This window comes from Cylas formicarius, unplaced genomic scaffold (genome assembly GCF_029955315.1).
Source record: "Cylas formicarius isolate icCylForm1 unplaced genomic scaffold, icCylForm1.1 PGA_scaffold_6__28_contigs__length_40554024, whole genome shotgun sequence".
Lineage (NCBI taxonomy): Eukaryota > Metazoa > Arthropoda > Insecta > Coleoptera > Brentidae > Cylas > Cylas formicarius.
In genome coordinates, this window is record NW_026844347.1 from 39667133 (window position 1) to 39691520 (window position 24388).

General features: G+C 35.5%; 1 protein-coding gene across 2 annotated transcripts in view; it reads left to right on the forward strand.

Annotated features, from left to right (window-relative positions):
• The window catches only part of LOC132703000 (homeotic protein empty spiracles-like), a 95090-nt gene that overhangs the window by 65576 nt on the left and 5126 nt on the right, over positions 1-24388 (forward strand). The window contains exon 3 of one of the 2 annotated variants that reach the window (XM_060671987.1): positions 1815-6627. The exons of the other annotated variant lie outside the window; for it this stretch is intronic. Within the exon in view, the coding sequence (XP_060527970.1) occupies positions 1815-2036 (222 nt within the window). The 3' untranslated portion in view covers positions 2037-6627. Of the gene's footprint in view, positions 1-1814; positions 6628-24388 lie in introns of those variants that run through there. 2 annotated transcript variants of the gene reach the window in all.

Genomic DNA, 24388 nt, shown 5'->3' on the forward strand with positions numbered 1-24388 from the left:
ACATTTGGCGACATCGCATCTTACTCGGTTTTAAAGTAGAAGTTTCAAGCATTTCATCAAGGTATATAACTTATCAAGAGTTTACATGTATTAACGTTTAAAAAAAAGGGGCAATGGTGGGCCAATCAAAAGAAAAAAAGGAATATATATTAATTACATTAATAATTCTAAATATTAAAAATACATACCTTGAACACCAATATCTATTGTGGCACCACTTGGTTGCACAATTTTTAGCGCAAAACTATATAAATCCAGGTAAAGTCTGTTCATAGATATAAGAAAGTGACTTAATGATACGAATTAAGGAAAGAAATAAAATGTTGCTGAACAGGTCCGTACTTTGCTTAGAATTTAATTATTTGGGGGTTTGTTAGGAAAGATACTAAACAATATTTATGTATTTATGTTTAAATCTAAAATAAAATTACAAATTATTTTTATTACCTGATTCAGTTACTTATCGCCTGTTCTAATTATTATTTATTCTATATTATTTGTAATATGGATATACGATTGTTCTGCTATTTCTATATGTTTAACAGAATTTGCCCAATTTTGTGGAAAAAGATTGTTACGACGACTGGCAGATTTCAGTTGGTGCCAAACATGTTCAATGGGATTAAATATACAGTGGTAAGGTGGAAGCCTTAAAACTGTATGCCCTAGATTTTTTGCGTAATTATCAGGGACGTATTCCTTTTGTAGGTTCAGGCTTTGTAGAATCTCAATTAACTGCTTTTTGGTATAATCATCGTGAAAATTAATGTCGTTATTATACATGTTGTTTTATACTGTCTAATGTGATAACTTTCATTGTCCACTACAATGACGCTATTAGGAGGAATGTTTGGAACTAGTTTGTTTTCAAACCAACTTTGAAATAAATCAGCGGTGGCGTCTTCATGGTAATCCAGAGAAGAATCTTTAGTATTTTTCGCAGCCAGAGAAAGTCCATTAGGAATCCAACCATTTTTAGAGCCAGCATGCAAAATAGTTATTCGTTTACCTCTTTTTGATGGCGCGTTTGTTTTACACTTATCAGTTGAGTCAACCCAACCCTTTTCCGGGGTATCATAAGTGTCGAACCAGGTTTCATCCAAGTAAATAATTGGCCTTTGTTGTTCTCTGTAAATCCTATTTTTTTCTAGATATTCCAGTCGTCAAATCTAAAACCCATGTGTTGAATACACTTCCATAAGGTAGTTCTGCCACATTTAACACCGGTTTCATCTTTTTCAAGCCTCCTAATTAAGATATCAAATGTAGGCACGCTTTGTTCCTCGTATAACTGGTAAATTTTACGTCGTATTTACACACGAGAAAAATGTCAGCATCGCTCCTTTTTTTCCTCGCTGAAATGGGATTATTCACAATTTTCCATACAGTTGTTGTTGGAATTTTCGTCAATGTGGCCGTTTCTTCTAAAGATGCTTGCTTGCTGGCACCACGTTCAATGAGAGTCAAATAAACATTGTTTATAACTTCCTTGGTCTCAATAGGATAGTGTTTTCTACATTTGGGCGGGAGCATCTCCTGAGATACACTAGACTCGCACATATTTTGCATAATTCGCACACGATTCGACACACGAAATAAGAATGATCGCTAATAAACTTAAACTGAGCAGTATACCAAAACAAAAACTATTAAACACAGGTAGGTATAAAATTATTTTCTATTACGGATCACAATTTTACCTGAATTTAAATTCAAATGACCACCCTTGGATAATCCCATTCAAAAGCAATTGGTCACTTTCTTATATCTATGCACAGACCATAACCTAACGAGGCGTCTCCTGCTCGTTGCAGGTGAAGGTGTGGTTCCAGAACCGCAGGACGAAGCACAAACGGATGCAGCAGGAAGAAGAGGCCAAGACTAGCCAGGGGGGCAACAAAACGTCGGCGGAGAGTCAGAGCAACTCGCACTTGGTGACCAAATGGAAGCAGGAAACTTCGGACGAGTACGGCGAGTACATCGACATGGAAATGGAGGAGGAGTGCGCAAGCGACGACGAGGAGAGCGAATCGTAAGAGACGGAGACTTCGCGCGTGCGCGACGAAAGTGTGCCAATGAGAGACCGCGCGTGCCAAACACATTTTTCAGTGCCAATTTTTTTGTTTCGTCCGTATAGTCCGGGACCCGTTCTCCCGGTGTACATAGGTTATTTATTTGCCGCTTTGGCGGACTCAAACGACGTATACAGGGTGTTTTGCAAATGAACGGCCGGGTTTGCTTTTTTTTTGCATGGAAAAAAAAAACATTAACGTCGACGTGAACGTACTATATGCACTGTGTGCGCTACTGGGGGGCATGTCCGTTGTTAGTGAAGACAGAAGCTTGCGAAACACAAAATAATAATAATAATAATAATAATAATAGTCTTTGTGATTGTGTTTTTTACTGCACAAAGAAAAAGTTTACCTATGTTTTGTAGGCCAATCTGGTCCGCTTGGTACGAGCGTTTTCTGTATAAATGATGATGATGATTTATTTAATATCTAAGACAGTTGCCTTATTTATTCATGACAATACCTACACAATAACTTTTATAATTTGCGTGAAGCCAACTTAGTTAATTTGTAACATTTCGCTTAGCTTTATGAGCTATATATTATTCAAAAACAAAAACCAAAAACAGATCTATATCCTCTAAAAAGGGCCTTACTTGTCTGCCCAACCTTGTTGAAAAAAATATGGTATTAATGTGCGATAACTTTACATTGTCTAATAATTCTGATATAACATCTTTTTATGTACAACAAAACACAAATTTGCTCCAAGACCCGATTGCAATATACCAGTCACCTATCTGAATCGTCAGGATGTAAATGATACGTTGACTTTATAGGGCCTAAATTTATGGCCCTTTGATAGTTTTTTTCACTCCCACATGGGCTCGTAGGCTTCTAAGTAAATTCGCCTTTTTCATAGATATTTTTTGGCACGACTTGGTCGTGGTCCCTCTGGAAACTTTAAAGTAAAAAAAAAACATAAGTGACATTCCGCTATTCATTAAATACAACGTTTTTACCCAGTGACATTTTCAAAGCAAGCGTTTATTATGTTAAATTTTTTCGAAAGCCATTGTTTTAACAGCTATTTTTTAATATTTTTACGATGATAATTAGCAATGTCCCATGGTGTTAGGAAAAGTGGGTCGAAAAATATTTAATTTATGCAGGTGGTCCCATACTCGTATACAGTTTTGAGAAGTTCATACCAAGCGGAATCAAACAAGATATAATAATAATTAATAATAATAATAATAATAATAATCTGTCTTTATTGAAAATGAAAATATTGTCAACAAAATGCACACCCGTATATACATCGTAAATACAACAAATAGACGCAAATCATAGACGCTTTTGCTAGACACTGGCGGGCCTAATAAACAATATTAACGCTTTTTTGAAGGACTTTATTGTGGGAAGGGACGTTATAGCATAAAAAACATCTGTAAGGTTACCGAAGTGTGCCTAGGAACGCCCTAGGAACGCAATATCTTAAACAATGACGGGTGCCTCGATTATGAATGTCGTTTTCTCTGGAAAGTTTACGAGTACGACGAGTACGACGGAGTCTTGTTGGAGTAACTAGAACGAATTCAAGCATTCTGAAGTCGCTGGAGTCTCTCCTTCTCTCGATTAAGTATAGCACAGAGTTTAAGTTTGTACAATGTCCTCAGCTAACATGCTTAGTCACCGTCAAACCGTAATAAATTTTTACAACCACCTGAAGAAGGAGAGATAATCTCATCATTTTGTGTAATCTTAAAAGAATTGTTTTTTTTTCAATATCTTCCCTTTTATTTCCAATTAATAACATCTGCGTTTTGTTAGTATTCAATAAGAGGTTGTGAGCCGCAAACACCTCCGCAATTATTTTTAGATGTAAATTTATTTTAGTAAAGATTTACAAAATTTAAGAAAAGTAGAGAAGTCAGCTGTATAAACGGAGAACAGCATAAGCCCCAGAGTACTCCCCTGGGGAACCCCCTTCTCCAAAGCAATGACGTTTGAATGAGTATTTCCTATAACTACCCTTTGGTATCTCTGAAAAAAATGATCCAAGGTGCGCTTTGGTATAGTTCCAAGAGTATGAGACAAGAGTCTAATTTAGAATCCGCCGCTCTCAATAGATCATCAGTAACATGAAGCAAGGCAGGAGTACCGTTATGAAGAGGTCGAAAACCAGATTGAGAGTCTGGGAGGATTTTGTTACAGCATAGGAACTGACGAAGTTGTTTAGTTGCATTTTTTTCAATAATCTTTGATACCGTTGGCAGCAAACTGATTGGTCTAAAATCGTTCATTCCACTTGGACACTTTTTCTTTGGAACGGGTATAACTTCAGCTTGCTTCCATGAGTCCGGAAAAACCCCGGTCAGCAGACACTTGTTAACAAAGAAAGTGATGTGGAGTAGTCACTTTTACATCAATATTGTCTGGGCCATTAGCGTTAGTTTTAAAACTAACCAAAGTTTCATTAACTTCCTCAGGGTAAACTTTAGCATTAGAACAAAATTGTCACAAAATCCGGATCAATACCACCAACGACTCCAAAAGAAGTAAAGGCAAAGTTAAAACCATTAGGTTGGCCAAAATTGTTACTATTTTTATGTTATTGTTTGCATTCGAAGAAGCCGAGCTTTTTTTTTTTTTTTGAAAGACGAAAACATTTATCAAAAAAGTACCGTCTTCACCAACAACGGACATACCCCTTGCAGTGTACAGTGTGTCCCTTTTTTGATGCTTTTACAGCGTTTATTATCAAAGTTGGCGTCTTGCTACACAACGCTGATTTTTTATGAAATGAAAGGTGTCGCCAACAGAAATTAGGAATCGAAAAACCCCAACACATTTATTTATATATCCTTATAATTTGACACGCGGTGCCTATTTGAATAAATATAAATGAAACAAAAAAAAAATATCGCATAGATGCGCACGTTGATACTTTGATACTGTTGATAACTAAATATTTTTCAAAAATTACCGACATTTTCTGCAAAACGTAGGCTTAAAAATGCAAAAACTACACTAAACATCTACGGAAGTCCCATAGATACGAAAGAATGATTTGTTTTTGCAAATATTAACTTGCACTGTTGAGTTAGAAAAAGAGTTACTAGACCTGCAAAAGTTGAGAGGTTTAAATCTTAAATAAAATATGTTCAAAAAAGGAGTTGAAAAAGAAAACTTCATATGAACATACGCCCCAAACTCCTTAACTTTTGAGATACACATTTTCAAAAATATTTTTTTTTTACAAGATTGATAATTGATGATAAATACTATGATGCTATGATATCCAATTCCTTATAATTGTAACAATTATAACAATAATCACGAAATATTATGACTGTTTGATGACGAAGTTATATTAGACAGTTTTTTGTTATGCTCACACAACAATTGCTGAAACACCTCTTATGTGACAGATATTTTTGAAATCTTTGAAAGAATAATTGAATTTAAAGAAAAAACGTTCTTTAATTTGTATATCAAAATTTGAAGAAAACTGACTACGCTACTGTATCCTGCTAGGAAAATCCTTAGTTATCAACTTTTCACGTCTAAAAAAAATCCGTGATAGATATAACGTTTCTGTTTGTGCTGACTTTCATTCCATAAAATAACCCAACTCAACAAGCCATTAATCATTTTCATTAAATCTGGCAAAGTGTTTATGCATTAAAATCACCGAAAAATGACCTCCTCAGATATACAGGGTGATTCGTTCCATATTTAAAATGTTTTTTGAATTTCTTTTCATTAATTGGCTGAGTTTTATTATTTTCTTATCTGTCGAATTATTGTTGAAACGTGTTGGAAAAAGCAGTGCTGTACGTGATGCGCCCTGTATATATCATATATATTTATTATTTAACTGTACATACAAAATTATGAAATTGTACATAGTCGTCTGTATGATAGCGGGGTGGCTTCCTTTGCCGGCAACATTTTTTGCGTTTAATTTTCGTTCTGTGATTATTGTGTATATTGTATATATCTCATGTAGAACGTAGGGGGCGTCCGGTTTTCCGTGGAGCCGCCTCAGCCGCCTATACCATATTTTTAATAATCGCGATTATTGTTATCGCAATTATTTTTGAAAATATAAACCTAATTTTAAACCTTAATTAAATGTCTTAGAAAAATAGCAAAATTGCAATATTATACAGGGTGTTCCATTTAAAATAAGATATTTGCATACATGGAAAATTAAAAATTTGCAACTTTTCTTTCTATCTTCGTTTATTTTATTTTTATCGTCTATTTTTTATATGAAGGCAAGCATTTTGCGTGGGTTATTTTGACCAAAAAAAAAACTATGTCTAACTATGGGTCGACGAAAATACGCGAGAGTATAATTGGTTGCATACCCGTTGGCGGAGGCGGTTCGACCGGATAGTGTACATTTACCGTTTATGTGTGTGAAATGGAGATTTTTGCTTAAAAAGTACTCGTAACTCTCCGGAACGTCAATTTCGTAGGTTACTTTTCGTTTTCGTGACGTTTTAGCGATTCGGTGTTATGAATGTCTGAGTGTTTTCCGATTACGTTGGACATTGGTACTTAAATTTATTATAGTACAAACGAAATTAAAGAACCTTTACTCCTCTACCCAGATTTCGTTTTATTTCAGACCCCCCTCACCAAAAAAAATGAAATGACGTCACGAAAATAAATGTCAACTATGCCGTAAGGGCTCTTGTGTTCTGTGGTGGTTTTTGCGATCGCAATACCAATGAAAGGGAAGGAAAGGAGTTTCATTGGTGAATTTTATCATGTTATCGGTATTCAGTTCTTGAAATGAAATTTTTGGGCTTTAAACCACTTTTTCAACTGATTCAAGGTTAAAACGATACAAGATTTTCCTATGCTATTTCCTACTATTCATGTATCCACATTACAGTCCACATTACGAACATTTACATACATAGGAGAACCTAATGAAAAAGTTTCAAAACATTTGTCAAAATGTGGTTTAAAAATAGCTTTCAGAACTAACAACACAATAGGAAAATTTTTAAAAAGCAATAAAACTAAACGTCCAAAATCTCAAAAATCAGGTTGTCTACAGGTTGAAATGCGGATCTTGTCCTAAAACTAATATTGGACAAACAAAGAGCGTTTAAAAAAAAATAGTCTATATTCTAATTATGCTACACACTTAAACACAAAAAAAGACATTTTTGACGACTATTTCGATATTTTACATACAGCCACAAAAAGTAGAAAATTAAATTTATTGGAAGCCATGGAGATTCAAATGTATTGCTTAACGATCAATTAGATTTAAATACCTCTCCTTTATTGCATTTAAATTCTCACAACAACATTAATTAAGGTTTTATGGTCATTTTTCGGTATATATAGTAGCAGGTAGTTTGTAAATATTACATTTGATAAAGACACCTTGTTGTCGAAACAATTGACATATCATAATATATAATTTCGTGAAAATCTGAACTTAAAGTTTTTTTATTTTTGAGCGAGTTTCGATGCGCTTCGCTACTCCCTCTCGCCGTAGCACGGACTATAGGAGAAGGTAACAAATGAACGAATGTTCAAATGGTCGAAAATCCCGAACGGCGGTCGGGTTTGGGCGGGGGGTTGGTTTGTAACAGCCGATCCGCCAACAGCTGAGATTTGACAGAATATTTAGGTTAGAATCGGCGATTTTTATAGGGATATCAAGTATGAAACTTATTTAAAATAATTTATCTTACTAAGTTAACATTTTATTACTTTTTCTAAACAGGAATTTCGTTAATTGTGGGTAGTAAATTCATAGGGTAATCCAGAACAGGAACAGAACCCCTTAACAAATAGTTTTTCACGACGACTTTATGATATCTCAAAACCACAGAAACAAAATATCAAGTATCATGAAAAGTTGAAGAGAAATGTGTGTTACATTGGACTGTACGACTGAGACTATATAAGTATTAATTATTAAAATATTCAATTATGTTAACGTAATTTTAGAAATGTCGAAGGTGCCTTACTTCCTTCAACTCAGTATGTACCTCTATGTAGAGGTGGAAGCGATGGAATGAACCTGTAGAACTGAAACAGTTTGGAGAGCAAGCGAGCGATCTAGATATTACTGGCAGCTACTAACACTGTTATACGTTCTTTAGAAAGTTTTCCACCAACACACACTTTTCGCTTCGAAAGATAAGAGTTTTATGTGGCGTCATTTTGTAAAAAATACCAGTTTCGTTAGCATTAAAAATGTCGCCAGCGGGGTATTTTTCTGCTAGTTTTGGCCACGTCTTCTTCAGCCAATCGTTAGTGACGTTCCTGTCGACATCACGGGCTTCGCCACTTATCTGTCCATAATTTATACCACGTCTCTGTTTGAACTTCCCCAACCATCCTTCCGAAGCATTGAAATCGATAATGCCAAGCTGTTTAACAAAATCTTCCGCTTTTAGAGTGGTACATTTTTAAGACGTTGCTGTTGGAAATTTTCATGGACAATTTAGAAAATATCATGCATAAACATTCTCTGAGTGAAGCCTTTCTCTGGCGGTATAGATACGTAGATGACGTTTTTTCCTGTTTCACTGAAAACACAACTAGATAACTCTCTAAACTCTCTGTACTTTGAACAACGGTTACGACCCTGATAGATAGGATTATAACTAAGAAGCAGTTTCGAAATACAATAGAACCTAGCGAGAACATTTCGAAACATATATCTAAATTCGGCATTAATATTGCTTTTAAAACTGAAAACACCGGAGAACATTTTTTAAAAAACAATAAAACTAAATTACGAAAAACTCAAAAATCCAGTGTCTACAAGTTGAAATGTGGATCATGTCCCAAAATTTATATCGGACAAACAGGTAGAAGATTTCAGAAACGCATTAACGAACATAATAGGGCGTGTACAAATGACAGTGCCATTCGTTTAAATTCCGAAATGCACAACTTTGATAAATACCGGATTATGTCGTCAAAACGGTATATCGTTCGGAGAACTCTACTCGCTTTAACCGTGTAGTTTTGCGGGGGTATAAAACCTCCGAATCCGGTGTCTCCGTGGTCTGCGGCTGCGTCATCTTTTGTGGTCCGTGTGACGTTTCAATTTACCCAGGTCGGACGATTAAATATCTAATTTATGCCGTCGAATTGTCAGGCCCGGACGCGAGCACAACAGCATAAAGGAATAAAGAAGGGAAGGACGCGTTTCGAGATTAATTTCGTTTCTCTAGGTGCCACTACTTGGTGCGGGCGCTCACGTAGGCGCGCGCTGATTAATTGTCGTGATAAGACTCGCGCTCACAATGGGATAAAGTATTGCGCGGAATTCGTGAGATGTACGGTACCGATTAAACCATTAAGCGGTTGAATAAAGATGTCGCAGGCAGCACCCTCACGTGTGAGTTTAACGCGAAGCAATTATTCGTAGTCGGGGAAATATTAAAAGGCGATACGATCGCTTTTCCGTCGCCCCTCCGTAACCCGCTTAGGGCCGGTTTATGCGCGACGGAGGTTAGGTAGCGGATGAATACGGAGCGGTCTGAATGAAGAAGCGACGCTTTTGATATTATACGGTGAAAATTCCCAATAACGGAACTCTGTATTACGAACAAAATTTGTCGTACTATACGTATACATACAAAGCTATGTATTAATCGACTCTGTATAACGAATTTGTCACTCTCTAGATGATAAAGTTGCTTTAATTCGGGAGATAGAATGGGGAGAAAAGTGATGTGGGAACTCGATTCTCTGGACCTATCGTAAGACTAAAAGCAGAAAAGTTTGCTGAACAGCTCGGCATTATCGATTTCAAGGCTTCGGAAGGATGCTTGGGGAAGTTCAAACAGAGACAGTGGCGAAGCGCGTGATGTCGACAGAAACGTCACTAACGATTGGCTGGAGAAGACGTGGAATATTTTTCGCAGACAGAGGAAGTTCATTTGGAATCCAACCATCTTTAGAGCCAGCATGCGGAATAGTTATTATTTTACCTGTTTTTGATGGCGCGTTTGTTTTGCACTTATCAGTTGAGTCAACCCAACCCTTTTCCGGGGTATCATAATGAGAGTCAAACAAAAATTGTTTATAACTTTCTTAGTCTCAATAGAATGGTGTTTTCTACATTTTGGCGGGAGCATCTCGTGAGATACACTAGACTCGCACATATTTTGCATAAGTCGCACACGATTCAATACACGCTGTATTATAAACGAAATAAGAATGATTACTAATAAACTTAAACTAAGTAGTATTCCAAACCAAACAACACAGGTAGGTATAAAATTATTTTCTATTACGGACTTTGGGTAATAATCTTGTTGCATTGTATGTTAATGACCACCCTTGGATAATCCCATTTAAAAGCAAATGGTCACTTTCTTATATCTATGAACAGACCATGTCAACTAATGGTTTGTGAGGTGAGGTTTCATCTGGTTCCGGGCCGAAAGAAAGTCAACATTTTTACCGCTTCTTCATTCCACCGTAACAGTGTAGCTCTGCTCATTTTTTGGATAATAAAGGCGGGCGGAATGCGCGTGAACGCCCACGCACGTTCGAAGGAGAGAACTTAACGAACGATCAAGACGCGGTATCCCTCGACTCTCCTCTCGGATATAATTTTTCCGTCACGTCCTGATGAAGATATCCACCGTGGAGCGGGTTTTAACGCAGCGACAGCTGTTCGAAAGTCAGCGGGGGTTCGTTACCCGGCGTGCCTGCTGGGCAACACACGATTGTAAAAGCTACTTTTCCGAAAACTATGCGTCGCTCGCTTCCCCGTGAGCCCGCCAAATATACCTGCGTCAAGTTTAACCCACACTCGGCCCGAGGATGACGCGGGTGTTCGGTCGAACGGCCGAATGTTCAAATGGCCGAAAATCCCGAACGGCGTTCGGTCGCGGTTCGCAAAGTCCCGGTCAGTCTCGCCTCTCGAGGGATCTCGATGTGGCAGACTTTTTAATTTGACAGTCGATAAGTGTAATCCGAATAAGAGTCAATTATTGTTTCCAAAAAAAAAATAGGTTAATTTTTTATTAACCCGTGAGTTTCTTTTGAATATTTTGTTGTCATTACAGCCACCGGCTAACATTAAAGTTGACGTCTTTATCAAATGTTACATTTGATAAAGACACGGTGTTGTCGAAACAATTGTCATGTCATAATATATAATTTCGTGAAAATCTGAACTTTTAGTTCTTATTTATTTTGATAAATGTATTTTCATCAAGTAAAAGCCACCTCAGTTCAATACCTGCTTATCCCAGAAATAAATCAAAATTTATACCCATACAGAGCAAAACAAACTGTAAACCAAACTAATATCTAGATCGCTCGCTTGCTCTCAAAACTGTTTCAGTTCTACAGGTTCATTCCATCGCTTCCACCTCTACATAGAGGTACATACTGAGTTGAAGGAAGTAAGGCACCTTGGGCATTTCTAAAATTACGTTAACATAATTGAATATTATAATAATTAATACTTATATAGTTTCAGTCGTACAGTCCAATGTAACACACATTTCTCTTCAACTTTTCATGATACTTGATATTTTGTTTCTGTGGTTTTAAGATATCATAAGGTCGTCGTGAAAAACTATTTGTTAAGGGGTTCTGTTCTGTTCAATTAACGAAATTCCTGTTTAGAAAAAGTAATAAAATGTTAACTTAGTAAGATAAATTATTTTAAATAAGTTTCATACTTGATATCCCTATAAAAATCGCCGATTCTAACCTAAATATTCTGTCAAATCGCAGCTGTTGGCGGATCGGCTGTTACAAACCAACCCCCGGCCCAAACCCGACCGCCGTTCGGGATTTTCGACCATTTGAACATTCGTTCATTTGTTACCTTCTCCTATAGTCCGTGCTACGGCGAGAGGGAGTACCTGCTAATATATATAGCGAAAAATGACCATAAAACCTTAATTAATGTTGTTGTGAGAATTTAAATGCAATAAAGGAGAGGTATTTAAATCTAATTGATCGTTAAGCAATACATTTGAATCTCCATGGCTTCCAATAAATTTAATTTTCTACTTTTTGTGGCTGTATGTAAAGTATCAAAATTTTCGTCAAAAATGTCTTTTTTTGTGTTTAAGTGTATAGCATAATTAGAATATAGACTATTTTTTTTAAACGCTCTTTTATGTTCGTTAATGCGTTTCTTGAAGGATCTACCTGTTTGTCAAATATAAATTTTATATTATTACATTATATTCGCTAATACATGTTTGTTGAAATTAGAATCGTTAATGTCCTTAATTGTTAATTAAAGTTTATGATATTGATGGTCGGTATACCTTGTAATAACTGGCTTGCTGTTAGATATTTTTGTATTTGAAATTAATTCGTCTAACTTTGGTTTTTGTCCAAGAGACTTGTTACGAATGATAGAAATGTCTGTTCGAACTCTATAATCAAATGTGTCAAATTCTAGGGGATTAAGTGTATGAGGCAATTCCGAATGTATTACCTTTACATAAAGCATTAATTCCACGTTCTTGTACATTTAATAGAAGTCTTGAGTTAACGATTTTCAGCATCGGATTATTTTTATTAATATTAATTTATTATTAATATATTATTTATTAATTTTATTAATATTAACCATTAACCGAGTCGAAAATACATGGAGTCCCATTTAAAATTTCGATGTTCTTCGTCTAAGGTACCGTCGAAAGTGAAACACCCTGTATATAGGGAATTCGTTATAATTGGCCGTCGATTACCTGTTGAAACGGGGTTTGGAAGGGGGGTGGGGGGGCACGTCAGATTCCGCCTTGATTGGTTGTTCGTCGGAAAATTAATGGGCTTTTTTGTTTATTTTACTTGTTAATTGTGTAAAATTCACGCGTTTATTTATTCATGGTTTGGCCCCCCGTCGCGAATATACATTATATATCTCTCTCCGGCGGAGGCTGCCATCGTGGCGCATTTTTCGTATACGTCTTTTTAAGGCGCGCCGCGGGACACCAGGCCCGCCATATATCTCGCCGTATTTGACGTCTTGATATAACGTATTAGGCACTAATTATTATTTTTCCCGTATGCTGCGCCCCCCCGCCCCGAAATGACCGCTCAATAACTTATTGCGTTTTAAATGAATTAAGCCGCCTCGCCGTCGCAACACACGGAATCGAAAGAAAAACGTTTTTTTTTTTTTTTTTTTTTTTTTTTTTTTTTCGAGCTAGACTCTTCGATTTCCCCCCTTTTTTCACGGTGCTTTTGAATGGGATCATCCAAGGGTAGTCATTAACATACAACGCAACGAGATTATAACCTAAAATTTCGGAATTTTAATTCAGGTAAAATTGTTTTCCGTAATAGAAAATAATTTTATACCTGCCTGTCTTTAATATTCTTTGGTTTGGTTTACTACTTCGTTTAAGTTTGTTAATAATCATTCTCATTTCGTGTGTAATACAGCGTGTGTTGAATCGTGTGCGAATTATGCGAAATATGTGCGAGTCTAGTGTATCTCAGGAGATGCTCCCGCATAAATGAGACTAAGGAATTCATAAACAATGTTTATTTGACTCTCATTGAACGTGGTGCCAGCAAGCAAGCATCTTTAGAAGCAACGGCCATATTGACGAACATTCCAACATCAACTGTATGGAAAATTGTGAATAATCCCATTTCAGCGAGGAAAAAAAGAAGCTTGAAAAAGATGAAACCGGTGTTAAATGTGGCAGAACTACCTTATAGAAGTGTATTCAACACATGGGTTTTAGGTTTAAAAAAATTGACAAAAGGCAAGTTTTAATGCAATCTTTTAGAATTCGGAAATGGCGACTGGAATATCTAGAAAAAATTAGGATTTACAGAGAACAACAAAGGCCAATTGTTTACTTGGATGAGACCTGGTTCGACACTTATGATACCCCGGAAAAGGGTTGGGTTGACTCAACTGATAAGTGTAAAACAAACGCGCCATCAAAAAGAGGCAAAAGAATAACTATTTTGCATGCTGGCTCTAAAGATGGTTGGATTCCTAATGGACTTTCTCTGTCTGCGAAAAATATTAAAGATTCTTCTCTGGATTACCATGAAGACGCCACCGTTGATTTATTTGAAAGTTGGTTTAAAAACAAACTCGTTCCAAACATTCCTCCTAATAGCGTAATTGTAATGGACAATGCAAGTTATCACAGTAGACAGTTAACTAAAACCGCTTCCTCATGTGACACCAAAGCACCAATCCAAAACTACATGTATAATAACGACATTTATTTTCACGAAGATTACACCAAAAAGCAATTAATTGAGGTTCTACAAAGCTTGAACCTACAAAAGGAATACGTCGGTGATAATTATGCAAAAAATCTAGGGCGTACAGTTTTAAGGCTTCCACCTGACCACTGTGTATTTAATCCCATTGAACGAACATGTTTGGCACCAACTGAAATCTGCCATTCGTCGTAACAATGTTTTTCCCCGTGAAGCTAAAATTACCAAACTACAATTTTGGTATTTGCGGTTTTCGTCTATCACATACACCGCTCGGGATATCTGAAAAAATCCATATTACTGCGCACTGCACGGTTTCAGAGAAAGCTTATTTTCTCGAAAACCATTTACTATTTTCAAAAAATTCTCGAACCAGGACGCGTGGAAAATCCAGGGCTATGATCTCTACCTCGAACAATAATTGTTTCATATACAGGGTAAATTATTGGCGATAAATGGAAAACCGCTAAAGGTGTGATAAATTTATTTGAACAGTATCGTAAACCGTGTCGTGAGAGAGTTTCAGGTTTCGTAGTATTGGGAAAAAAATGGCAAATAACAAAAAATATAAATGATAAATAGTAAAGCTCGTATATCAGATAATTACTTGTTAATGGCCATAATGGGGGTGTTTAAATACATTTGTTCTGGTGGTTAGTAGTAATTAGAGAATATTTTAAACGGTCCCCAGTGGACAGCGTTTATATTTAATTAGCCCCCAACGCCTGCGTTATGGTTATGGTGGTTTTCACAGACCAACCAACAACATTATAATTATAAGGTGCGAGTCCGCCATAGCGCGCTTAATGGTCCGGGTTATAAAATTAACCGGCCTATTAACTGGTGCTTGGAATGTTTCCCCATATTTATTTGCTGGCCACTTTCTCGGGTCCAACTGTGGTACCTCGTGGGATATACAGCGTGTCCCATTTTTTGTAATGTCTCATTCGGTTTATAACGTCTGATTTTGATAATTATTTTTTGCTGGATGGATCTCCCAAAAACGCAGTAATGTTTGATGTCAACGAATTTTTATTCAGGACTATAGGGTAAAAGTGGGATAGACGCCCTTGGAGGATAGACGCCGCACCTTAAAAAAAGAGAATTTAAAACCAAGTTCACGCTCTAGTACCAAGTTCCTCGGACAAACCTCGCCCCGCACAGCACAGTCTGCGCACGCGTTTCGACAGGACTGCACGTGTCGCCGCTTGACTTAAAAAAACGTTGCAAAATTTTACCGCGCTTGCTTGATTCTTGTGACAGTGACATTTTGACGTGTTCAGAACTTTCGTTTTCGAAGGTAAGATTTAAGTGTGTATTGTTATTTAAATAGTATATATTTATGGTGTGTTTATTAAATGACGAAATTATTTAAGTATTTTTATTTATTTGCTGAGGCGTCTATCCCTACTAAAAAGGATCGGGGCCTCACTATTGACTGAGTATAGACGCCCTTAGAGGCATATATCCTCTATGACTTATTCACAGGTACCTACTTAGGCTATAGGTAAGATTTTTTTAAATAACCTATCTAGTTAATATGCAAGTTAGTAGGAAAATCGACTTTCCAGGTTATTTATGAGCTGTTTATACCTTTACATGTCGTACTTCACTGTACTTGTAAAAAAATAATGCAGCGTATCACCTAATTTCATTTTTTATTTTAGACAAAATGCCGCGAAAATATAAAAGGAAGGAGCCCTTTGCAAAGCTTCTGGGGAAATGGATAAAGGCCAAGTCGGTGTAAATGAAATATCTCGTCGTAATGGTATTCCATCTTGAACTTTGAGGAGGATATATGCTAAAAAAAGCTGTGAAAAACTTACTTCGTGTAGGTAATAGAAGAATAAATTGCCCTAATCAAATTCAATTTAGGCACCATCTTTTTAGTTTGTTTTTTCATACTTGTCCTTTTTGAATCCTCAGTTTTTTTTCTGTACCTATTAATTATATTAATTAAAGACACACGTATGGCTGGTCAGCACTGAACGACAGAAGGTTTGTCTATTGCAAGGGCTCAAGGATTAAATCGAGATGAAGTAAACAAAATGTTTGGATTGTTGCTAAAAGTACTAACTGAAAATGATTTGATCGATAAACCTGATCAACAAAAAGAAAAGACCGAGGTTTAGCTCTGAAAGTGAACAAGAGTTCGATGAATCAGATTCTGACCAGACTAAATCTGATAAAGAAAATACTCAATGCAGAGAATGTTTCGATGACTATGCAAGTACCAAGTCCACGGCGGACTGGATTCAGTGCCTGCTGTGTAAACTCTGTTCACACGAAGATTGCACTCTATATGGCGATCACTGTAATAGATGTGGACACAAGAAGAAGCTTGCAGCTCTAAAAGCTAACCTGGCCAAAGTGAATTCAAAGAATAAGTGACCTGGTCAAAGTAAACAGTATCTCTATATTTGTTGATTATTTGGAATTTTTTTTAAGAATGAAGCTTTGTTTTTTTCCAAAGAAGTCCTAAGGGACGGATTTGTTTTTTTTTTGTAAGCGTTTCCTTTGTAAAACCAAGTTTGCAATGGAGAAGCGAATATTCGTCTATCAAATTCACTCTAATTTATATTTTAATGTTGTATACACTATACTTTTCGAATAGTAAGAATTATTAATACTGTTGTTTTAAGACGATACTAAGAAATGAGTGTCCCTTAGAAGGTCTTTTTTATCATTATTTTTGACATTTGTTTAATTAAGTTTACAACACTTATTTTTTTTGAAACATTAAAAACCTTGGACATTTGAAAAAAGATAATTATTTACAAATTAAAGTAGAACAAAAACACTAAAAATGACAAGACACACTAAAGTAAAAATACCTTAACTATTCTAAATACCGCTGTATGTGAGACCCAAAATATGCCCACCTATGACACCATTCATTAATTGATTGGTATGGTCTGTTCATAAATATAAGAAAGTGGATAATCCGTTCAAAAGCAATTGGCCACTTTCTTATATCTATGAACAGATTATTTAAAGACCGATACGATTTTCGTCTGTCACATACGCTGTTCGAGATATTTGAAAAAATCCAAATGAAAATCAACATTTCTCGCCCTCAATCTAGACGCGATGACGTCATTTACTATTACCAAGTACTGCATGGTTTCAGAAAACAAGTAATTTCTTGAAAACCATTTCCTCCATTGGAAAAATTCGGATATCAGGATACTAAGGAGATCCAGGGCTATAGCCTCTATTTCGAACATTACAATTATATACAGGGTACGTCGTTTGTGGGCGAAAATTCTTATAGGTTCTAGAAATTTCCGCTTTTGTGAGTGAATTATTGGCGAAAAATGAAAAACGCTTAAAGATGTGATAATTTGATATGAACGATATCGTATACTGTGTCGAGAGAGAGTTTATAATACAGGGGGCGCGAGATATTTGAAAAAATATAAATTGAAATTGTAATTACCAGTAAAAATTTTAATATTTACCGAAGTGTGCCGTAACTTTGAAGTTCGACGAGATGTGAAGGACACTTTATACAGGGTGTAGTCACAATAAAATTAAATCGATTTCGAGAAAGTTGCATATTGGACCGCGAAGGGCGTTCGTTTTAAAATAAAAAGCTGATTTTTCGAAAGCAACCTCGTTATCTACCCCCGGACCACACGCATATAGTCTGGGGACGGGCGTCAAAAAATTACCTGAACTTTATCGCGCAAGACTCGTGTAACGCTTTTGCGGTAATTCGAGACAACAGATTTTACGACCATAATTTACGGGAACTCCAAATCGGTGCCAGATGTTTTCCGAATTTTATCTAAAAAACGTCTGGATGAAGAAAAAACCCACGCCGGTGATTTACGACCTGCGGTAATTCTCTTAATTTTGAAAAATAATTGGCGCGAATTTGTTTAATGGGTTGCCCAAAGTGCGCCCGCTTCAACTGACGTTAATTATTTACGAAACCGGAAGATTTAAGGTATTTTTACGTGTTCGAAATTAAGCGTCTTCTGGTAATGAATGCAGGTAATTCATTCGTTCGCATTCTGCGATAACAATGACATTTTAGTATCCAGTGTGGCATCCGTCATCGACATTCGCGAGAGACTGTGATTGTTAATGTATGTGACAATTTCCGCAAAGGTGTTGATAGTAATAACACTGGTCTGCAAAAAAAAATTTTTTTTCTCTCCTTGTTTCCATGCATGAATTCATCTTATTTTATGCTCTAAACACGGAATCTGATATACAAATAAGTACCACACGTAGGTTTTTAATTTAATATTTATTTCATCAAAAAACAATATTATTAAAGTGTAAATTATTATAAGGAAATAAAAAAATGTGGCGGCTTGAGTTTTACATTAAAAAATCTTAAATTATATTAACAAAACTCGATTGAGATTGTAGACCTGAAATATTTTTATTTTCAGCCTCCTCATTAACTGGTGGAACTGGAGGTGGAGTGTCTTTATCACGAGGAATTGGTCTCTTTGCAGATAGGACGTTCGGATAAACAATCTTATCTCTATTTTCTTTCGAGAATCCTCGTGTAGATGTCATGTAGATGTAACAATCATTCTTATGATTTTGAGGCTCACTCCATTGAAAACAGCATGGATTTGTGACTTTCTCCGAGCCAACCTCTCAACGTTCTTGATCAGCTATTGCAGCATACTTTTGGCAACCAACTTTTATCTCGCTCGTCGATAGAAAATCCAAAATATAGCTTATAAGCTGTTTTAATCATATCGGTCATAGATGTAGCAAAAACAATCTGAGGAATTTTCACAAGTCCGTGGCATTTTGTAACCTAAAATCATATAAAATTAATTTTAAAACAACTTCTATTTTATATTTATTGGTTCTACTTAAAAAAAATACTCAAACTGCACATCAAATACATAAATCCATTGTAGAGGACATGAACTTTATGCAAAACTTACCAAAATATTTGATATAAAAGGTAAACAATTAAGCGACAAGTTTTCACTGAACTGTTGTAGTGTCACAATGAATACTGTGCATGCTCGTATTTACTACCATAAAAATCGAACTGAGGTGGCTTTTACTTGACCAAAATCCATTTATCAAAATAAATAAGAACTAAAAGTTCAGATTTCCACGAAATTATATATTTTGACATGACAATTGTTTCGACAATACCGTGTCTTTATCAAATGTAATATTTACAAACTACCTGCTACTATATATACTGAAAAATGCCAATAAGATATTAATTAATGAGAATTTAAGTTCAATAAAAGAGAGGTATTTAAATCTAATTGATCGTTAAACAATACATTTGAATGTCTCGTTTTGTTAATCTCCATGGCTTCCAATAAATTTAATTTTCTACTTTTTCTGGCTGTATGTAAAATGTCAAAATTGTCGTCAAAAATGTGTTTTTCTGTGTTTAAGTGTGTAGCATAATTAGAATCTAGACTATTGTTTTTAAACAATCTTTTATGTTCGTTAATGCGTTTCTTGAAGGATCTACCTGGTTGTCAAATAAAAATTTTAGGACAAGATCCGCATTTCAACCTGGAGACACCTGATTTTTGGGATTTTGGATGTTTCGTTTTATTGTTTTTTAAAAATTTTCCTATAGCTTTGAAAGCTATTTTTAAACCACATTTTGACAAATGTTTTGAAACTTTTTCACTAGGTCCTCCCTATGTATGTAATTGTTTTAATTCGTTCGTGTTCTGTATTAGGCTTCGGATAAATGGAGTTTACTGTTGTCTGGATTTGTTTTTTATTTATAATGGACGGATTGTAGGAGTTTTTCAATGCAATTTGTTTAATGATATCAAGTTCTTTGTTGTAATTTTCTGTTGAGAGTGGCGTATTAAGAAGTCTGTGTATAAAAGAGTGAAATGCAGCCATTTTGTGTGTATAAGGGTGATTTGAGCTGTTATGTATGACTGTGTCCGTGTGTGAAGGTTTATGGTAAAGGGAAAACTCTAATTTGTTTTGCGTTTTCGTAATAGTTAAGTCTAAAAAATTAATAGAGTTATCCTGTTCGATCTCGATAGCGGATTTTATACGATTATGTAATGAGTTAATGTAATTTAAAAAATAATTCAATTGTCTGTCCATTCCAACAAAGCAAGCAAAGGATGTTCTAGTATGATATTTAAAGACTATATACAGAGTTTTTCACTTAAAACTCGGCGCGCCAATAAGTCCAAAACGAAAAGAAATATTTAATTTATGTAAAAAGCAGTCAAAGTGAGGGGTCAACTAGATATTTCCTAAAGTTTAAAAAATTCGACGCCCGCAAAGAGCTGGGCGTCGCGACGCGTCGAAAAATTATTCGATTGCAGAGACTTTGGAAATACGCGCATACAAAAGTACATATTATTTAAAAACTTTTTTGTTATTTACTCAAACTTATTTACTTTACCCGTTTCTAAGTTATACCGGTTTAAAGTAAACAATTCTTGATTAATAAAAAATGTGATTAACGCTTATTTTTACAAGTATGCCATGAATGTTAGTTACTATGGCAACCATTGTTATCGCAGTTGTTTTAAGTGCAATTACAAACAATAGATTTCAACTATTTTAGTATGATTTTATTTATTATTTTTTATCGATTTAGTTCTGAAGTTAATAACCAAAATTATTATTGCAATTAACTACATAATAAGACATTTCAAAAATTTTGTTCAAAATTATGTCCATCTGCTCGAACACAACTATCAAAAACTTTTAACAGATGAGCTTGGGTCACTTGTAGGAGAGTCCTTCTTGTGATAGCGGCACACGCTGCACTGATTTTGTTAATGAGATCCGCCATATCTTCGATAGGTTCTTCATAGATAACGTTTTTTAGGTAGCCCCAAAGAAAATAATCTGGTGGTGTAATGTCCGGGGACCTCGCCGGCCACTTTACCGGTCCATTAGTACCAAACCATCTATTGGGATATTCTCGGTTCAAATACCTCGTTACTATTTGGGCATTATGTGCGGGCGCTCCATCCTGCTGTAGCCACATATTCATTCTAGTGTCAAGAGGCACTTCTTCTAATAGTTCCGGAAGTGTAGTTTGAAGAAATCTTAAATAGCGATCTGCATTTAAAGTTCCTTCTTAAAAGTAAGGTCCAATAAGGAATCCATTTAATATGCTGCACCAAACATTGATACTAAAAATTCGTTGGTTACTTCTTTCTGTAATCCAACGAGGACGGTTTTCGGACCAAAAACGACAGTTTCTATTAACGATTCCATTATTTTGTCGCTCCATGAAATTTTCGAGAGAAAATTTGCATCTTGGCTATACAAATCGGACAATGTCGCTAAGAAATACATTCCTCTAGCATAATCGCCTGGTTCTAGTTTATGAACTAGTTTACTTTTATACGGGTGAAAAGAGTTTCTATGTAGAATTTTCCACGAAGAACTTATGGTAACACCGGTATTTTCTTTTATCTCTGATAGGGATATCTTGGGGTTATTATCAACCTACTGAATTACAGCAGCAGTATTTTCATCATTTGTAGCCGTCCTGTTCCTTTCTCTTTTAGGTTTTATGAAGCTGCCATATTCTCTTAAGTTTTTACATAAACTTGAAAAGGTTTTTGCATCGGGGACTCTTCTATGCGGATAACGCCGTGCGTAAACTCTTTTTGCTTCTCTACAATTGCATCTGCATTCTCCAAACACCAGTAACATGTCTACTTTTTCCTCATTGCTAAATTGCACCATTTTCACATAATAATTCTTAGTTTTTTTTTAACAGAACAAATTTGGATATTTCTTGTGACAAAATGTGACAATTTTTTGATACAGCAATAACAACTTACGTTTGTAATTGCACTTAAAACAACTGCGATAACAATGGTTGCCATAGTAACTAACATTCATGGCATACTTGTAAAAATAAGCGTTAATCACATTTTTTATTAATCAAGAAATGTTTACTTTAAATCGGTATAACTTAGAAACGGGTAAAGTATATAAGTTTGAGTAAATAACAAAAAAGTTTTTAAATAATATATACTTTTGTATGCGCGTATTTCCAAAGTCTCTGCAATCGAATAATTTTTCGACGCGTCGCGACGCCCAGCTCTTTGCGGGCGTCGAATTTTTTAAACTTTAGGAAATATCTACTTGATCCCGCACTTTGACTGCTTTTTACATAAATTAAATATTTCTTTTCGTTTTGGACTTATTGGCGTGCGGAGTTTTAAGTGAAAAACCCTGTATATATAAGGACTAAGTAGGTTTCCCATAATCAAACCTTTCTTAGAGATATACATCTGTCCATTAAATTCAAAATAATGTTGGTCCAAAGATACTATAAAGCAATCTAATAAATCTTGTTTCACCAATGGGTTAACCTGTTTCCGAGTTTAGGGCGAAATCAACTAAATCTCTCACATCCATAGGTGGAATACTGGGAAATAAGTTTTGTACATCAAAAGACAATAGTGTTGCGTTAGAAGGGATTTGGATGTCTTTAATTTTTTGTTGCAAATTTTGGTATGAAATCTGTGTGGAACTTTAAAATATTTACTAATTTTGTAGAGAGTTTAACTGCTGGAGCTGTTACATAAGACACCACTGGTCTAATGGGCATGTAGTTTAACTAAAGAATATAATTCGGCGGTTGTGAATTCACCCAAAAAGTTAGATTTCAAAATAGTGTGTCTGATACTGTCGATACAATGTATGGAGTGCCGCAAGGAACTGTTCTGGGGCCTCTATTATTCCTACTGTATATTAATGACATAGTTTAGGTAATTAACGGTAGCGAAATCGAATTATTCGCAGATGATACAATGTTTTATATAGTTGGTAGTGACATAGATCAGATGAAACGCAGTATTAAACCGAATATATGAATGGTTATGTAAACACAAACTGAATATTAACACGTCAAAGTCTAAATTTTGTATTTTTAGGAAAAAAACAATAATTGAGTACTGTTAATATAGAAAACATAAAAATTGAAATAAATAATGACACGCTAGTACACGAAAATAAAATTAAGTATCTTGGAGTCATGTTAGACTCAGAACTAACGCTACGACCGCGTGCTGATTATGTAATGACAAAATTTTCACGAAGAGTAGGATTTGTATGTCACCAAATACCATTTATATAACGGCATTGCGGCATGTCATCTCAAATTTTGCTCCACACCTCTGTACAACTCACACCAGTGTAAGATAAATGAGTTTCAAGTAATTCAAAATAGAGCATTAGGATCGATCTTAAAGTGTACCGGATACTTCTGTAAACCTAATGTTAAATGTTGTTAATGTCGTGACGGTTATGATGCAAATATTTTTATGTATAAGTTAAGAAATAAACGATTACCTGATTACATATGCGATAAAGTAAAACATTTTAACAGCGTACATAGTTACTATACGAGAAACCGCAATGATTTTATTTTAGTAGATAGGTATTGCTCTAACCAAATGTATAAGGGTAATTTCAATAACTTTAAAACTATGTTGAGGGAATATGTGATGTCTAGACTTTAAGTATAAATCACTGCTTCATCTTAATTTTTTCCTATATGTTGATTTCTGGTTATAGTTATGTTGCGATAGATAACGTCATAAGAATACAGAAAAATATTTGTTAGAATTTTACAATTAAATATTTTTTTTAAGGTTCTTGTTAACACTTAACACTTTAAAGTGTGGAGACCGTATAATGACAGTCACGACACAGTAAAAAAAAGGATGGTGTGACAACCGTAACATCTAAGTGCTAGACGTGCCGCCTTTACATGGAAAACGCATAATAGATCTTCATGCTAGCTCCAAAAATGGTTGGGTGGAAGATGCTATACCTTTGCCTGTCAAAATCGTCAAAGATTGAAGAATTTAAAGCAGTTCTGTATATGTACATCGTACTTATATCCCGTTTGTTGTTATTCCTAGGGGTAAGGGTCTGCTAGGCAAGTATGCAAAGTAAATCACGGGGGTCGGTTGTAAAAGCACTATATTTCTGGTCCAACTATATAAAAAAAAATCGGGACGTCACGGGACGGCACTGCGTCCAGTTAAAACCCCCGAATGGCCCGGTAATCGTTTGTCATTGACGCATAACTTTTTTCGTTATCAAATATAAATCGTATCGTTGCGAGATTAACCCGAACAATGCTCACTTCTTCATCTCGATATATATAAAAGGCGAAACGATCTGAG